Source organism: Spermophilus citellus (assembly GCF_964194105.1).
Source record: "Spermophilus citellus genome assembly, chromosome: 4".
Taxonomy (NCBI): domain Eukaryota; kingdom Metazoa; phylum Chordata; class Mammalia; order Rodentia; family Sciuridae; genus Spermophilus; species Spermophilus citellus.
In genome coordinates this window covers 216,150,904-216,167,528 of record NC_138185.1, presented here as the reverse complement: position 1 = coordinate 216,167,528, position 16,625 = coordinate 216,150,904, and the positions used below count along the sequence as shown (strand labels likewise).

Here is a 16,625-nt window from a genome sequence, read left to right as displayed (position 1 = left end):
AAATCAATTTTATTTTAAAATGTTATGGAAGGTAAAAGAATATATTTGAGTGACCTCTAGCTGGAGTGTTACATAAGTAAGGGTAACATCATCATACATAGGGAAATGGAAATGGGCTTTTGACTTTGGCAACTTAGGATTCTATAGCAGTCTTTTATTTGTTAGCCACTCACCAGTTCCTCTCACCTCATACAGTGTTGTTTTTCTCTATATAATGAACCCAACTAAAAAATTTTAAATTGGAAAAATTAAATAGATTTCCCTTTCCTATCATTTTAAAATAGATTTGTTTACTTATTTGTTGTGGTACTGGAGATTAAAATCAGGGACATTCTACCACTGGGCTATACCCCAGCCCTTTTTATTTTTTATTTTGAGCCAGGAGTCTTGCTAAGTTGCTGAGGCTGTCTCAAACTTGTGATCCTCCTGCCTCAGAATCTCAAATCACTGGGATTACAGGTATGCACCACCTCACCCAACTCAGTAGATGTATTTAGATATGATTTATAATACGTTCTAATTTGTAACCATAAAGTGCACCTATTTAAAATGTTCAAGTAAGTGATTTTTAGCACGTTTACATAGTTGTTCTGTCACATTTTTAAATAACATAAAAATTTTGTGCTAATTCAAACCTTCTTAATAGGGTCCCTTAAACATGCTATTACACAAGTACTAGGAAACAAAACCAGTCCTCCTATTGTATTTTTCCTAATTTATTTTTCTGTGGCCTACAAAAGCCTTTAGCCTTCTTCAGATTTGAAATTCAAAATATAAAAACCACTACAGTTAATTCAGAAAGCTTTTCAAATGCCAGTATACAGTCTATTATCATTTGCAGATTCTGTATTAGTGAATTTATCTACTTGATAAAATGCATTTGTAACCTCAAAAATTCATATTCATGGCACTTTCAAGATTAACGCACCAGCACAGAGCTGTAGAAGTTTTAGTAGTCCACCGAGCGTGTTTCCGGCTAAGTCCAACAAGGCAGCAACATCTCACCTTATTCAGATTTACTATAATCAAGGGTTCTTTTCACAATCTACTTAGTGCCCTTTTTCACATTTTTGTGTTATATTTTTATGTTTTTATTAGTGTTCACACTGTTTGAAGTTGCCCCCAATTATAGTGCTAAAGAGTTGTCTTAGTGTTGGCTGTGATGCACCTTCTGGAGAAAATACAGTGATTAGTGCTATAAAATTAAGAAAAGCTTCATTCAGCATTCATGAGTTACAGCACTATTGGCCATGAGTTCAGTGTTATGAATGAATAATATAAAACAAAGAATCTTTAAACAGAAACACATAAAACAAAGTTATGTCTTAATCAGTTGAAAAAAATGTTGTGCCCAGAGGTGAATAGGAACCTAACCTATGCTTCCCCTAGGAGCACCAGTTCAGTATTTGCTTATCCATTGTTTTTGTCATTATCACATCTATCACAAATTTGTAACTATCACAAATTACAATAATGGGTTGTGTAAAACTCTGCATAATTCTTAGAGGTCATAGGTGTGTTTACTAATGTAAGGCTGGTAATGATGAAAAGTCATATTTCGGGGTGGGGGGCAATAATAAGCTTCCTCAAAGGATAAAATTTCCCTTCAAAGGTTTTCAGATTGGATTGGAATAGAGCATCCTGCAGGGATAAAAGGAAGCTAAGCAAACCACACCTTTATTTCAGAGTCACTTCTACAAAGGGTTCTTTCCTTACCCATTAGATATTTGGGGAGTTCCTGTAAGATTTTATATGAAAACACGATGCCATGTCTTTTTTTTTTTAAATAATACCTTTATGCAAGTATGAACTTAAATCACAGCAAGCAAAGGGGAAATACTTTCCCACAGACTTACAATTTTATTTTGAGTGACTCCAGAAATAGCTTAGCTTTTCAAAAAATCATACACACATACCCCACAATTTAAGAAAGATATCAGTTTGTTTATAGAATATTTAGAAATCTAGCATTTACATTTATGAATGATAAAGATCTTATTCAGTGTTAATTTTTTTAAGGAATTAGAGGAACCCCTTAGATTAAAAGCATGAATAAATATTTCTAAAATTATGGGTTTTTTCTTCCCATCTCTATCATAAGCACATAAATGGTTTAGATCTTCTTTCTGCTCTAAACAGTGGACATACATCACATCAAAGATCGAAGGGTCCACTTACATGCATTAACATTCCTTTGTTACAGAAATTTAGGTTTTCATAAAAATCTTAAAATTAGAATGTACGTTAGGTTTTATTCCCTTGGGTACTAAGTGATTAGTGCTATAAAATTACTATTTAAACATATATAACCTGATGAACATATTGACAACCAACCCCAAAAAAATATATATATATATATAAAATATTTATATATGAATATATATGTATAAAAACTGATCACAAAATTGAGATCAGATTGATGTTAATAGATTGTCATCTTTTCTCCTTTGAGTTGGTATACAAAGAAGAATCCTTTATCAAGACAAAACAGTCCCAAAAGAATATTATTGTTCCATGGACATGATGCTTTCTTTTTGTCCAAGCACATGTTTATTAAACAAGCTCCTTATGGCAGAAAAACAATTGATTTACAGCCCTTCTAAAGCAGATGTACTTAAGTAGTGGTACTTAGAGCATATGTACTGTAGAAGAAAGCAAGCGTGTCTGAAAATTTGCATTTGGTTGTAGACTTCTCATTTTCTGTCTCATAGAACCAAACTTATTGAGTGGTACTGCTCACAGTGTGAACAAAAGGGGTGTAAAAAGACGAGACCTGGACATCGAAGAGCTTAGAGAAATCCTTTCTTCTCTCTTACCTTTTGTGCGAATTGAACACATCTTACCTATAAACAGTGAAGTCTTAAGTGATGCAGTAAGTGTCTTATTCATTTTTCCCTTTCATGGAAAGAAAAATGCCAGACTTCCTTTAATCACTGGGAACAATCTCTTCTAATAAAGTATCGGTAAATTTCATGAGGACAGAAACAAATGTCTGTTTTAAACAACATTGTGCCCCCAGTGTCTGTCACATAATACAAATGAATATTTGGTGGATGAGAGTTGAGTGGCTAACTAGGTGGTGCTTTTGCTAGACCCTTAAATTTCTAGAGGAGTTAATTCAGTCATATATCAGTGTATCACATGTATCCTTATTAAAAAAGGAAGAGGTAAAAATTGCCTCTGGAGTCTCTTTAAGAACAGCAATAAGTCAGAGAACAGAAGGGAAATTGGTTCAGTATTCAAGGTGTATTGGTCTTCTGAGACCCTCTCAGCCAGTTAAAATTAATGGAGCTGATATAACTGCATGAATGAATGGATGGGGAAAAGAAATATTATAAATATACTTCATGAACTGATTTATAAAGTTTAATGTTTATAAACATAATTGTATTATTTTTTATTGTCATAATTGTAAGTATTTAGGGATATAATATGTTTTGATACATGTGTACTTTATATAATGATCAAATCTGAGTAATTAGCATACCCATCATTCTAACCATTATCATTTCTTTGTGGTGAGAACATTCAGAATTTCCCCTCTTCTACCTTTTTGAAATATATAATGAAGTTATTTTTAACTGTAGTCGCCCTACTATACAAAAGAACACTAGAATTTATTACTTCTAACTGTAATATTGTACCCATCAACCAATCCACCCAGCCCTTTCCCAGCCTCTTATAACGATTATTCTACTCTCAACTTTTGTGGGGTCAGCTTTTTTTAAATTTCCCATGAGTGAGACCATGCAGAGTTTGTCCTTCTGTGTCCAACTTATTTCACTTAATATAATGCCCTTCAGGTTTATCTATGTTGCAAATGGTAGTCTCTCCTTTTTAAGTCTGAATAATATTCCATTATATTTTTTTAAACATTTTCAGGTTTATCTGTTGCAAATGGTAGGCTCCTTTTTACGTCTGAATAATGTTCCATTATATTTTTTAAACATTTATTTATTTATGTATCTTTAGTTTTTTAGGCAGACACATTATTTTGATTTTATGTGGTGCTGAGGATCGAACCCAGTATCTCATGCATGCTAGGCGAGCACTCTACCACTGAGTCACAACCCCAGCCCCAATTCCATTATATTTTTATACCACATTTTTTTTATGCATTCGTCTGTTGATGAACATTTAGGTAGAACCTACATTTTGCCTCTTGTAACTAGTGCTAAAATGAACATGGGAATGCAAATGTCCTTTAGACACTGATTTCACTGGATATATACCTGGTAGTAGGGTTGCTGGAATGTATAGCGGTTCAATTTTTTCTTTTTTGAGGAACTACTATGCTATTTTCCTTACTGGTTATACTTTAATTTGCATTTCCACCAATAACCTGCAAAGGTTTCCTTTTTTTCCACTTTCTTGCTAACACTTATTATCTTTTCTGATAATAGCCATTCTAACTAGCCATTGTGGTTTTAACTCACCTTTCCCTGATATTGAGCATTTTTTCATATACCTATTAGTCATTTGAATGTCTTCTGCTTTTTTACCCAGGGGTACTTGACCACTGAGCCACATCCCCAGACCTTTTTTTAATTTAATTTTTTTTTTATTTTGAGACAAAGTCTTACTAAGTTGCCTAGGACTTCACTAAGTTGCTGAGGCTGGCTTTGAACTTTCGATCTTCCCATCTTAGTCTCCCAAGTTGCTGGGATTACAGGTGTGCACCATGTGCCCAGAAGTATGTCATCTTTTGAGAAATTTCTATTAGAGGCCTTTTGCCTATTCTTCAGTCAAGTTATTTGGGCTTTTTTGCTATTGAGTTGAATTCCTTATCAGACATAGTTTGCAAATATTTTCTCCTACTCTGTAAGATGTCTCTTTACTCTCTTGATTGTATAGAGTTTAGTTTTATATAATTTCATTTGTCTATTTTTGCTTATGTTACCCATGTATGGGAGTCTTATCTAAAAAGTCCTTGCCTACATCAATGTCATGGAGTTTTTTCCCTGTGTTTTCTTCTAGTAGGTTCATAGTTCAGCTTTTACCTTTAAGACATTAATCTATTTTTAATTGATTTTTTATATAGTGTGAGATATAGGCCTAATTTCATTTTTCTGCATGTGGATATTCAGTTTTCCCAAGCACCATTTATTGAAGAAACTGTTAACAAACCACGCTTCTTTTGCCCACCAAACAGTATATCCATCACTGAGATAAAAGTTTTGCAAAAGTCAAGAGAGTTTATTTGCAATGTGGTCAAGCATGATGGGAAAGACCCAAGTCTCAAATCCTCCTCCCTAAGGATAAGGGTTTCTTGGATGTTCGCGGGATACAGGCGCAGAGTGATTTCAGATGTGGGGAAAAGTGATTGGAAGTGAAATAATTGTAATCTATGTACTCAGACTTTGTGGCTTTTCATGGGACACATGTTCAGAAAGTGGTGGCACTAGCATGATCTAAGAGTAGAGGTTTTGACCTCCTGATATCAAAAGGTCACCCACTGGACACTTGGGTGGGCCCAAAGAGTCAGTGATTTCTTTTTTTTTTTTTTTTTGTTCACATAATGAACATTTATTTTTTTTTTTATTGGTTGTTCAAAACATTACAAACCTCTTGACATATCATATTTCATACATTAGATTCAAGTGGGTTATGAACTCCCATTTTTACCCCAAATACAGATTGCAGAATCACATCGGTTACACATCCACATTTTATCATAATGCCATATTAGTGACTGTTGTATTCTGCTGCCTTTCCTATCCTCAACTATCCCCCCTCCTCTCCCCTCCCATCTTCTCTCTCTACCCCATCTACTGTAATTCATGTAATTCATTTTCTCCTTGTTTATTTTCCCATTCCCCTCACAACCTCTTACATGTAATTTTGTATAACAATGAGGGTCTCCTTCCATTTCCATGCAATTTCCCTTTTTTCTCCCTTTCCCTCCCACCTCATCTCTCTGTTTAATGTTAATCTTTTCCTCCTGCTCTTCCTCCCTGCTCTGTTCTTAGTTGCTCTCATTATATCAAAGAAGACATTTGGCATTTATTTTTTAGGGATTGGCTAGCTTCACTTAGCATAATCTGCTCTAGTGCCATCCATTTCCCTGCAAATTCCATGATTTTGTCATTTTTTAGTGCTGCGTAATACTCCATGGTGTATAAATGCCACATTTTTTTTATCCATTCATCTATTGAAAGGCATCTGGGTTGGTTCCACAGTCTAGCTATTGTGAATTGTGCTGCTATGAACATCGATGTGGCAGTATCCCTGTAGTACGCTCTTTTAAGGTCTTCAGGGAATAGTCCGAGAAGGGCAATAGCTGGGTCAAATGGTGGTTCCATTCCCAGCTTTTCCAGGAATCTCCATACTGCTTTCCAAATTGACTGAACCAATTTGCAGTCCCACCAGCAATGTACAAGTGTACCCTTTTCCCAACATCCTCGCCAGCACTTGTTGTTGCTTGACTTCATAATGGCTGCCAATCTTACTGGAGTGAGATGGTATCTTAGGGTGGTTTTGATTTGCATTTCTCTGACTGCTAGAGATGGTGAGCATTTTTTCATGTACTTGTTGATTGATTGTATGTCCTCCTGTGAGAAGTGTCTGTTCAGGTCTTTGGCCCATTTGTTGTTTGGGTTATTTGTTATCTTATTGTCTAATTTTTTGAGATCTTTGTATACTCTGGATATTAGGGCTCTATGTGAAGTGTGAGGAATAAACATTTGTTCCCAGGATGTAGGCTCCCTATTTACCTCTCTTATTGTTTCTCTTGCTGAGAAAAAACTTTTAAGTTTAACTAAGTCCCATTTGTTGATTCTTGTTATTAACTTTTGTGCTATGGGTGTCCTATTAAGGAATTTGGAGCCCAACCCCACAATATGTAGATTGGAGCCAACTTTTTCTTCTATCAGACACAGAGTCTCTGATTTAATATCAAGCTCCTTGATCCATTTTGAGTTAACTTTTGTGCATGGCGAGAGGAGGGGATTCAGTTTCATTTTGTTGCATATGGATTTCCAGTTTTCCCAACACCATTTGTTGAAGATGCTATCCTTCCTCCATTGCATGCTTTTAGCCCCTTTATTAAATATAAGATAGTTGTAACTTTGTGGATTAGTCTCTGTGTCCTCTATTCTATACCATTGTCCTCCCGCCTGTTTTGGTACCAGTACCATGCTGTTTTTGTTACTATTGCTCTGTAATATAGTTTGAAATCTGGTATCGCTACACTGCCTGATTCACACTTCCTGCTTAGAATTGCTTTTGCTATTCTGGGTCTTTTATTTTTCCATAGGAATTTCATGATTGCTTTATCTATTTCTACAAGAAATGCCATTGGGATTTTTTTTTTTTTTTTTAAAGAGAGAGTGAGAGAGGGGGGAGAGAGAGAGAGAGAGAATTTTTAACATTTATTTTTTAGTTCTCGGCGGACACAACATCTTTGTTGGTATGTGGTGCTGAGGATCGAACCCGGGCCGCACGCATGCCAGTCGAGCGCGCTACTGCTTGAGCCACATCCCCAGCCCCGCCATTGGGATTTTGATTGACATTGCATTAAACCTATAGAGAACTTTTGGTAATATCGCCATTTTGATGATGTTAGTTCTACCTATCCATGAACAGGCTATATTTCTCCATCTTCTAAGATCTTCTTCTACTTCTCTCTTTAGGGTTCTGTAGTTTTCATTGTATAAATCTTTCACCTCTTTTGTTAGGTTGATTCCCAAGTATTTTATTTTTTTTGAGGATATTGTGAATGGAGTGTTTTTCCTCATTTCCGTTTCAGAAGTTTTGTCGCTGATATATAGAAACGCCTTTGATTTATGCTTGTTGATTTTATATCCTGCCACTTTTAAAACTGAACTCATTTATTAGTTCTAGTAGTTTTTTTTGTAGACCCTTTTGGGTCTTCTAGGTATAGAATCATGTCGTCCACAAATAGTGATAATTTAAGTTCTTCTTTTCCTATTTTTATGCCTTTAATTTCTTTCGTCTGTCTAATGGCTCTGGCCAGTGTTTCGAGAACTATATTGAATAGAAGTGGTGATAGAGGGCATCCCTGTCTTGTTCCAGATTTTAGAGGGAATGCCTTCAATTTTTCTCCATTCAGAATGATGCTAGCCTGAGGCTTAGCATAGATAGCTTTTACAATGTTGAGGTAAGTTCCTGTTATCCCTAGTTTTTCTAATGTTTTGAACATAAAGGAATGCTGTACTTTGTCAAATGCTTTTTCTGCGTCTATCGAGATGATCATATGGTTCTTATCTTTAAGTCTATTGATGTGGTGAATAACATTTATTGATTTCTGTATATTGAACCATCCTTGCATCCCAGGGATGAATCCTACTTGATCATGGTGCACAATTTTTTTGATGTGCCTTTGTATCCGATTTGCCAGAATTTTATTGAGGATTTTTGCATCTAGGTTCATTAGAGATATTGGTCTATAGTTTTCTTTCTTTGAGGTGTCTTTGTCTGGTTTCGGAATCAGGGTGATGTTGGCCTCATAGAATGAATTTGGAAGAGCTCCCTCTTTTTCTATTTCCTGAAATAACTTGAAAAGTATTGGTATTAATTCTTCATTAAAGGTTTTGTAAAACTCCGCTGTATACCCATCCGGTCCTGGGCTTTTCTTGGTTGGTAGTCTTTTGATGGCTTCTTCTATTTCATCCATTGATACTGGTCTGTTCAAATTGTGTGTATCCTCCTGACTCAGTCTGGGCAAATCATATGACTTAAGAAATTTATTGATGTCTTCAGAATCTTCTATTTTATTGGAATACAGATTTTCAAAATAATTTCTAATTGTCTTCTGTATTTCTGTAGCATCTGTTGTAATATTACGTTTTTCATCCCGTATGTTAGTAATTTGAGTTCTCTCTCTTCTTCTCTTCATTAGCATAGCTAAGGGTCTGTCGATCTTATTTATTTTTTCAAAGAACCAACTTTTAGTTTTGTTAATTTTTTCAATAGTTTCTTTTGTTTCAATTTTGTTGATTTCCGCTCTGATTTTAATTATTTCTTGCCTTCTGCTACATTTGCTGTTGTTTTGCTCTTCCTTTTCTAGGGCTTTGAGATGAAGTGTGAGCTCATTTATTTGTTGGTTTTTTCTTTTTTTGAGGAATGACCTCCAGGCGATGAATTTCCCTCTTAAAACTGCTTTCATTGTGTCCCATAGATTCCGATATGTTGTGTCCGTATTTTCATTTATCTCCAAGAATTTTTTGATTTCCTCCTTTATGTCTTCTGTAACCCATTGATCATTCAGTAGCATATTGTGCATTTTCCATGTGATGTAGGATTTTTCCTTCCTTCTTTTATCATTGATTTCCAGTTTTATTCCATTATGATCAGATAAAATGCATGGTATTATCTCCACCCCTTTATATTTACTGAGGGTTGCCCTATGGCATAATATATGGTCTATTTTTGAGAAGGATCCATGTGCTGCTGAGAAAAAAGTATATCCACTTGATGATGGTTGATATATTCTATATATGTCAGTTAAGTCTAGGTTATTGATTGTGATATTGAGTTCTATAGTTTCTTTATTCAACTTTTGTTTGGAGGATCTGTCCAATGGTGAGAGAGGTGTGTCACCCATAATTATTGTGTTGTGGTCTATTTGATTCTCGAACTTGAGGAGAATTTGTTTTATGAATGTCGCAGCACCATTATTTGGTGCATACATATTGATAATTGTTATGTCTTGTTGGTGAATGGTTCCTTTTAACAGTATATAATGTCCTTCCTTATCCCTTTTGATTAACTTAGTCTTGAAGTCAATTTTATTCGATATGAGGATGGCCACCCCTGCTTGCTTACGAGGACTGTGTACGTGGTATATTTTTTTCCCAACCTTTCACCTTCAGCCTGTATATGTCTTTTCCAATCAGATGTGTCTCCTGGAGGCAGCATATTGTTGGATTTGTTTTTTTAATCCATGTTACCAGCCTATGTCACTTTATTGGAGAGTTTAAGCCATTAACGTTTAGAGTTACTATTCATATATGGTTTGTACTTCCAGCCATGTTTGATTATTTATCTTTTTTTTTAATTTGTTTCTCCATGATTAGCTTTCCCCCCGCCCTCTGTCTTTACTGAGACACTTCCCACTGATGGTTTTGGTTATTGTTTTTCATTTCTTCCTCGTGTAGTGTTTTGCTCAAGATGCTTTGCAGTGCTGGTTTTCTGGCTGCAAATTCTTTTAATTTTTGTTTATCATGAAAGATTTTTACTTCATTGTCGTACCTGAAGCTTAATTTTGCTGGATACAGAATTCTTGGTTGGCATCCATTGTCTTTCAGTGTTTGAAATACGTTGTTCCAGGATCTTCTCGCTTTCAGTGTCTGTGATGAAAAATCCATTGTTAACCTTATTGGTTTACCTCTCAATGTAATCTGCCTCCTTTCTCTTGTAGCTTTTAATATTTTCTCTTTGTTCTGTATATTGGATATCTTCATAACAATGTGTCCTGGCATTGGTCTACTGTGATTTTGTATGCTCAGTGTCCTGTATGCATCTACAATTTGTATATCCGTTTCCTTTTTTATTTTTGTAAAGTTTTCTGTAATTATTTCATTCAGCAGGTTACTCATTCCCTTGTTTTGAATCTCTATACCTTCCTCTATCCCAATGACTCTTAAGTTTGTTTTTTTTTATGTTATCCCATATCTCTTGGATGTTTTTCTTGTGATTTTTTTACCAGCCTTTCTGAGTTGGCTAGACTCTTTTCAAGATGATATATTTTGTCTTCATTATCTGACGTTCTGGCTTCTACTTGCTCCACTCTGTTAGTGATACTCTCATTTGAGTTTTTAATTAGGTTTATAGTTTCCTTCATTTCTAGAATTATTGTTTGATATTTTTTTATAATCTCTATCTCGTGATAAAGATGCTTAACTTCTTCTTTTATCTGTTTATGTAATTCATTCTCAATGTGTTCTTTCGCTGCTTGAATTTGCTGTCTCGTATCCACTTTAAGGTTCCATTCCATCTGTCTAAGGTGTTCCTTGAGTTCTTTATATGACCATTTTTCTGATGACTCTAGGTCCTCCTGAATATTTAGGCTGTCCTGCATTGTTTGTACTCCTTTTCTTCCTTGCTTTTTCATGCTGCTCATGTTACTTCTTGTTCTGTTTGACTTCTGAGTTACTCTTTACTCCTATAAATTTATTTGATGCTTGGGAGGAAAGGTATTAGTAGGGAAGAGAAGAAGTCACTAAAGAGCATGAGAGTAAGCAGGTAGAATTCAAGGAAGGGGGAATAAGAAAATTGAGAAGAAATGAAAAGACAAATGAAAAAATAGAAAAGAAAAAAAATTTTTAAATAATTTTAAAAATTTAAATTTAAAAAAATTTTTTAAAAATTTTTAAAAAATTTTAAAAACAACAAAAAATGAAAATGAAAGAAAAAACCCAAATTAAAAAAAAAATTACTAAATGCAGTCCTCGAGTTTGATTAACTTCTCTTCTAGTAGGTGGAACTGTGCCCAACGGGCCAAGCTTCTCCTCTCAGTACGCAGGAACAAATCACTATGCAGCAGCTCCTCCTCCCAGACTGGGCGGGTCTCCAATCCTGAGTTCCTAGGGCCTTCTCTTATGTCTAGTCACTTCCCCCCTTTTCCTCAAGCCAGGCCCCGCTCACCGGTGACGCTCACCACAATACTGGCTACACGCCAGGTCTGCTGCTCCCGGGAGCCCTGTTTTCATGAACGACTGGGCACACTCTCCCTGTTTGCCATTCCCTCAGACCCTACGTTTGTAGAGCTTGGGGCTGAGAACTCTCAGCGACTTTTGCTTGCCCTCCGGTAGCCATGCCCCGGGTAGCTGGTGCAAGAGACCTCAGTTGTCAGCACTGGTGGGAGCGGTAGCCGGGAGTTCTATCCCGCGGGTCCTGCTCCACTCCTGATTCCCTCGGTCTGGCTATCGCGCTCACAGGAGAGCTGGGAGGGGCCCTTACAGGAGATCTGGGAGGGGCCCTTAAGGTTTCCCCGCTGTGTGGAGAGGGAAGGCTAGGGGGTTACACACCTGTCACCGCTGTTTTCAATGAAGTTATCTCCTCCGCCGCATTCTGGTGACGTCAGTTCTCTGCCATGGTGGTATCCCTTGCAAATGGCGACAGTTCGTTTCCTTTGCCAGGTGACCAATGCAACAGGTGGGTCCTGACTGGCTCTCCCAAGCCCCGTTTCAATCCTGTGGCCACTGCCTATGAAGCCTCGGTTGGCATTTACCTCTGTAGGTTCAGAAGGGCCAACCAGTTGTTTCAGCGGGATGGATTAGTGCTGAGTCACAGCAGTTTGTCTGCAAGAAGCAGGCGAACGGGAGCTTGAATTCAGCCGATCCGGGCTTGGTGTGTGTTCTGAGAGGCCCAGACTGTTCGCCCCAGATCCACGTCAGCTCAGCATTGCCTAGTGATCCTGAGCAAACAGCATTTAGACGGATTACGACTCCCTATGCCCGCGCAGCTGAAGAGGTCAGAGACCTCCGCGCCCGCCGCCATGTTGGATCTCTCCAAGAGTCAGTGATTTCAAAGTGGCCTTCAAGTTCCTGCAAAGTAATTAGATAGTTATTATCCTCATAACTCCTATATGAAGGTATATCTACAGCAGAACTAGTGGGAGACAATAATAACATTGTTCAGTTGCATGACTGCCAGAATTAAAAATAAATCTATTTTTAAAGCCAACTGAAAGCAAGTAACTAAAAGCATGGGAAGCTAGAGGGTTTATTCTGGTCCTCAACCCTCTTACCCTTCCCTACCACAGGTTTTAAGACTGTTCTATGCCCTGCATATGTTCTTGTACCTTTATCAAAAAATCTGTAAGTGCATTCATCTGTTGTCTCTGCTTATGCCAGGACCATGCTGTTTTGGTCACTATAGCTTTGTGGTATATTTTGAAATTAAGGTAGTATGAGGCTCCCTCCAGCTTTATTTTTTGTTGTTTTTTTTTAACTTAATATTGCTTTGGCCATTTGAGTCTTTTGTGGTTCCATATGAATTTTTTTGATTATTTTTTCTATTTCTGTGAAAAATGGCATTGGTATTGTGATAAGGATTTCATTTACTCTAGATTGTTTTAGATAATATGGACATTTAATGTTCTTCTAATCCATGAGCATAGGATATTCTTTTCAGTCATTTTTTTCAGTTTCTTTCATCAATGTTTTATAGTTTTCAATATAGAGATCTGTTACTTCTTGATTAAATTTATTATTCAGTACTTATATTTTGTAGTGATTATAAATGGAATTGTTTTCTTCTTTTTCATATACCTCCCTATTATGCATGGGAATGCTACTGAATTTGATGTGTTGATTTTGTAGTTTTGTATTTGCTAATTTTGTTTATTAGATCTAATGGTTTTTTCATGGAGCCTTTAAGGTTTTCTGTATATAAGATCATGTCATCTGTAAACAGGGACATTTAACTTCTTCCTTTCCAGCTTGGATTCCTTTCCTTCTCTTGCCTGATTGCTGCAGCCAGGATCTCCAGTGCTATATTGAACAGGAGTGACAAGAATGGGCATCTTTGTCTTGTTCCAGAGCTTTCAGCTTTCAGTGTGAAATTGGCTATGGGTTTATAATATTATTATGGCCTTTATTGTGTTAAGGAATGTTCCTTATCTACCTAATTTATTGAATTCTTATCATGAAAGGATGTTGAATTTTGTCAAATGTCTTTTTCTGCATAAATGGCTTTTGTCCTTCATTCTGTTGATATATCACATCTATTAATTTGCTTTTATGGAACCATCTTTGCATCCATGGAATGAATTCGACTTGATTATGGTAGATGATCATTTTGATGTGTTGGATTCTGTTTGCTGGTATTTTGTTAAGATTTTTGTGTTTATAATTGTCAGGAATATTGGTCTATAGTTTTCTTTTTTCAATTTTAATCATTTATTTATTTATTTTAATATGTTATTTGACAGCTATTTGTTCATTTTTTAGACAAGCTCAGTTCTTTTTTTTTTTAGTTGCTCATTACAATGATCTTGACATATCATACATTTGATAAGTTTTCTTTTTTATTTCTTTATCTGATTTTGATATCAGGATGATGTTGGCTTCATAGAATTAAGTTTGAGAGTGTTACTTCCTCTTTAATTTCTTGGAATAGTTTTATAAAATTTGGTATTAGTTCTTTAAATGTTTTGTAGAATTCATCAGTGAAATCATCAAGTCCTGGGTTTTTCTTTGATGAAAAACCTTATTACTGATATAGTTCCCTCAGTTATTGGTCTGTTTGGGTTTTCTGCTTCTTCATGATTCAGTCTTAGTAGGGTTGTATGTGTCCAGGAATTCATCCATTTCTACTAGATTATATACTTTGTTGGCATGAATTATTTATAATATCATCTTATGATTGTTTGTATTTCTGTGATATTAGTTATAATGTCTCCTTTTTTCTGGTTTTATTTATTTGAGTTTCCTCTCTTTCTTAATCTAGCTAAATTATTATTATCCTTATATTTTTAAGAAAATCAACTTTTGAGCCAGGCAGTGTCATAATGCTTATAATCCCAGGTCCTGAGGAAGCTGAAGCAGGAGGATTGCAAATTTGAAGCCAGCCTATGCATTAGTAAAACCTTGTCTCAAAAATTTTAAAAAGGGCTGGGAATGTGGCTCAGTAGCAGAATGCTTGCCTAGCAAGATAGAATGTGGCTCAGTGGTTAAGTGCCCTTGGGTTCAATCCTTGGTACAAAAAAAAAAAGGCCAAAAGATCACATATCAACATAATTATAATATTGAGTTTTTTGTTTTGTCTTTTTTAAATACCATATAATGTTGTTTTGGTGATTAGAAATAATTTTAATGTTAGGCTGGGGATATAGCTCAGTTGGTAGAGTGCTTGTCTCACATGCACAAGGTCCTGGGTTCAATCCCCAGCACCACAAAAATAATCATAATCATAATAATTTTAATGCATTAATTAGGTATTATATTTAACAAGAGTAATGGAGAAACAATTTTTGTCAAACAGCTGGAACTCAAACCAAACTGAACCCTGTCTTTAATAGTTCCCTTAGGAGTTTGTTTAAAAATATATATGCCAATCGGTATACGGGGTAAAAATGGGAGTTCATAACCCACTTGAATCAAATTGTGAAATATGATATATTAAGAACTTTGTAATGTTTTGAATGACCAACAATAAAATAATATATATATATATATATATATATATATATATATATATATATATATATATGCCTTGTAAAACTAAAAAGAACAAATAAAATTTTTTTTTAAAGAAAAGAAAATATATATGCCTTACTCTTAATTCCATGCTTAACATGTAAGTCCCCTGTAAAGGTTTGGTAATAATGGCTGCTAATCTTCACACTATCTTAGTAGATGCCAAGCACCCTGCCAGGTGCTTTTGTCTGCATATTACCTTTGTTTTCATTTTTACTTTTATGGTACTAGAGATGGGATCCAGGGCCTCCAGGATATGTATATATGCTAAGGATATACACTCTACTACCAAGCCACATCCCAGCCCTTGTGTTACTTTTGTTTAATACTTACCACCACCTCAGGAACTAAACAGTCTCCTAGTATCACTGAGGAAACAGCAAGGCCACCACATTCAATTAGTGGTGTAGCACCCCACTTCCCAGAGCCTTTAAGCTAAAATAAGATCTCCATGGTTGCATGACTATTAAAAGGGGAGTGGGGCTTGAGCCAAATTGCCTTCTTGAAAGCCCACAGTGCTAGATTGCTGGTGGCCTTGTGCTGTAGATACATAGCAAGTCAGCAATCTTAGTTTGTCTTGGGGTAAGAGATAATTGAGCAAAGTATAAAGAATCAGTTTTTCATTAAGAGTTCTACTACTCCATCAGTTGGGCATGGTGGCAGACCTGTAATCTCAGCAACTAAGTGAGGCCCTAAGCAATTCAGTGAGACCCTCTCTCAAAATAAAAAATAAATAAATAAGAAGGGCTAGGGATGTGGCTCAGTGGTAAAGCACCCCTGGGTTTAATTCCTGGTACCCAAAAAAAAACAAAAAATAGATTTCTACTACTACTCCAACTTATTACATTTTAATTAATATTATCTTTTTTTTAATCATTCCTCTATTTAGAAAAAAAATGAAAGTATAGGACCTTTTATTATTACTAAACTTTTGAGGTATTTCTAAATTTCATGTTTCTAAATCTTTATTTAAATATGAAGGTTTGTATGTTTTGATTTATAGATGTAAACATTTTTATCTTGATGATATTGTACTACTACACAGATCTGTAGTCTATTTTTTTATTTTATTTTATAAGATGAAAAGAGGCTTGATTAGTACTCCTCCATCAGATATGCTTCCTACAACAGAAGGTGGAAAGTCAAATGCCTGGTTGCGGCAAAAAAATGCTGGCATATACGTTCGTCCTCGGCTGTTCTCTCCCTATGTGGAAGAAGCAAAGGTACTAAAAACCATTTGAAGATATTAGAGAACTTTATTAGAAACCATATGCACAGATATTTATTGTAGAATTATTTAAATATTTGAGGTAAAAGCCTAAATATCCAGTAATAGGGAACATGAAAGTAAATTCTAGTTCAACTACTCAACAGAGTAGGTTTTTGAAATGTTTTAAAACAAATCATAATACATTTTACATTTTTCTCATCTTAGTTGCCTTGTGAATTGTTAATTGCCTT

General features: G+C 35.6%; 1 protein-coding gene across 4 annotated transcripts in view; it reads left to right on the top strand.

Moving 5' to 3' along the window:
* Positions 1 to 16,625, top strand: part of BTBD7 (BTB domain containing 7) — a 126,154-nt gene that overhangs the window by 95,858 nt on the left and 13,671 nt on the right. For 3 of the 4 annotated variants that reach the window (XM_081289018.1, XM_081289017.1, XM_081289019.1), the window contains 2 exons: positions 2,712 to 2,872; positions 16,244 to 16,387. In XM_081289018.1, the coding sequence (XP_081145144.1) occupies positions 2,712 to 2,872; positions 16,244 to 16,387 (305 nt within the window). Of the gene's footprint in view, positions 1 to 2,711; positions 2,873 to 16,243; positions 16,388 to 16,625 lie in introns of those variants that run through there. The other variant, XR_014021349.1, reaches the window with a different exon arrangement.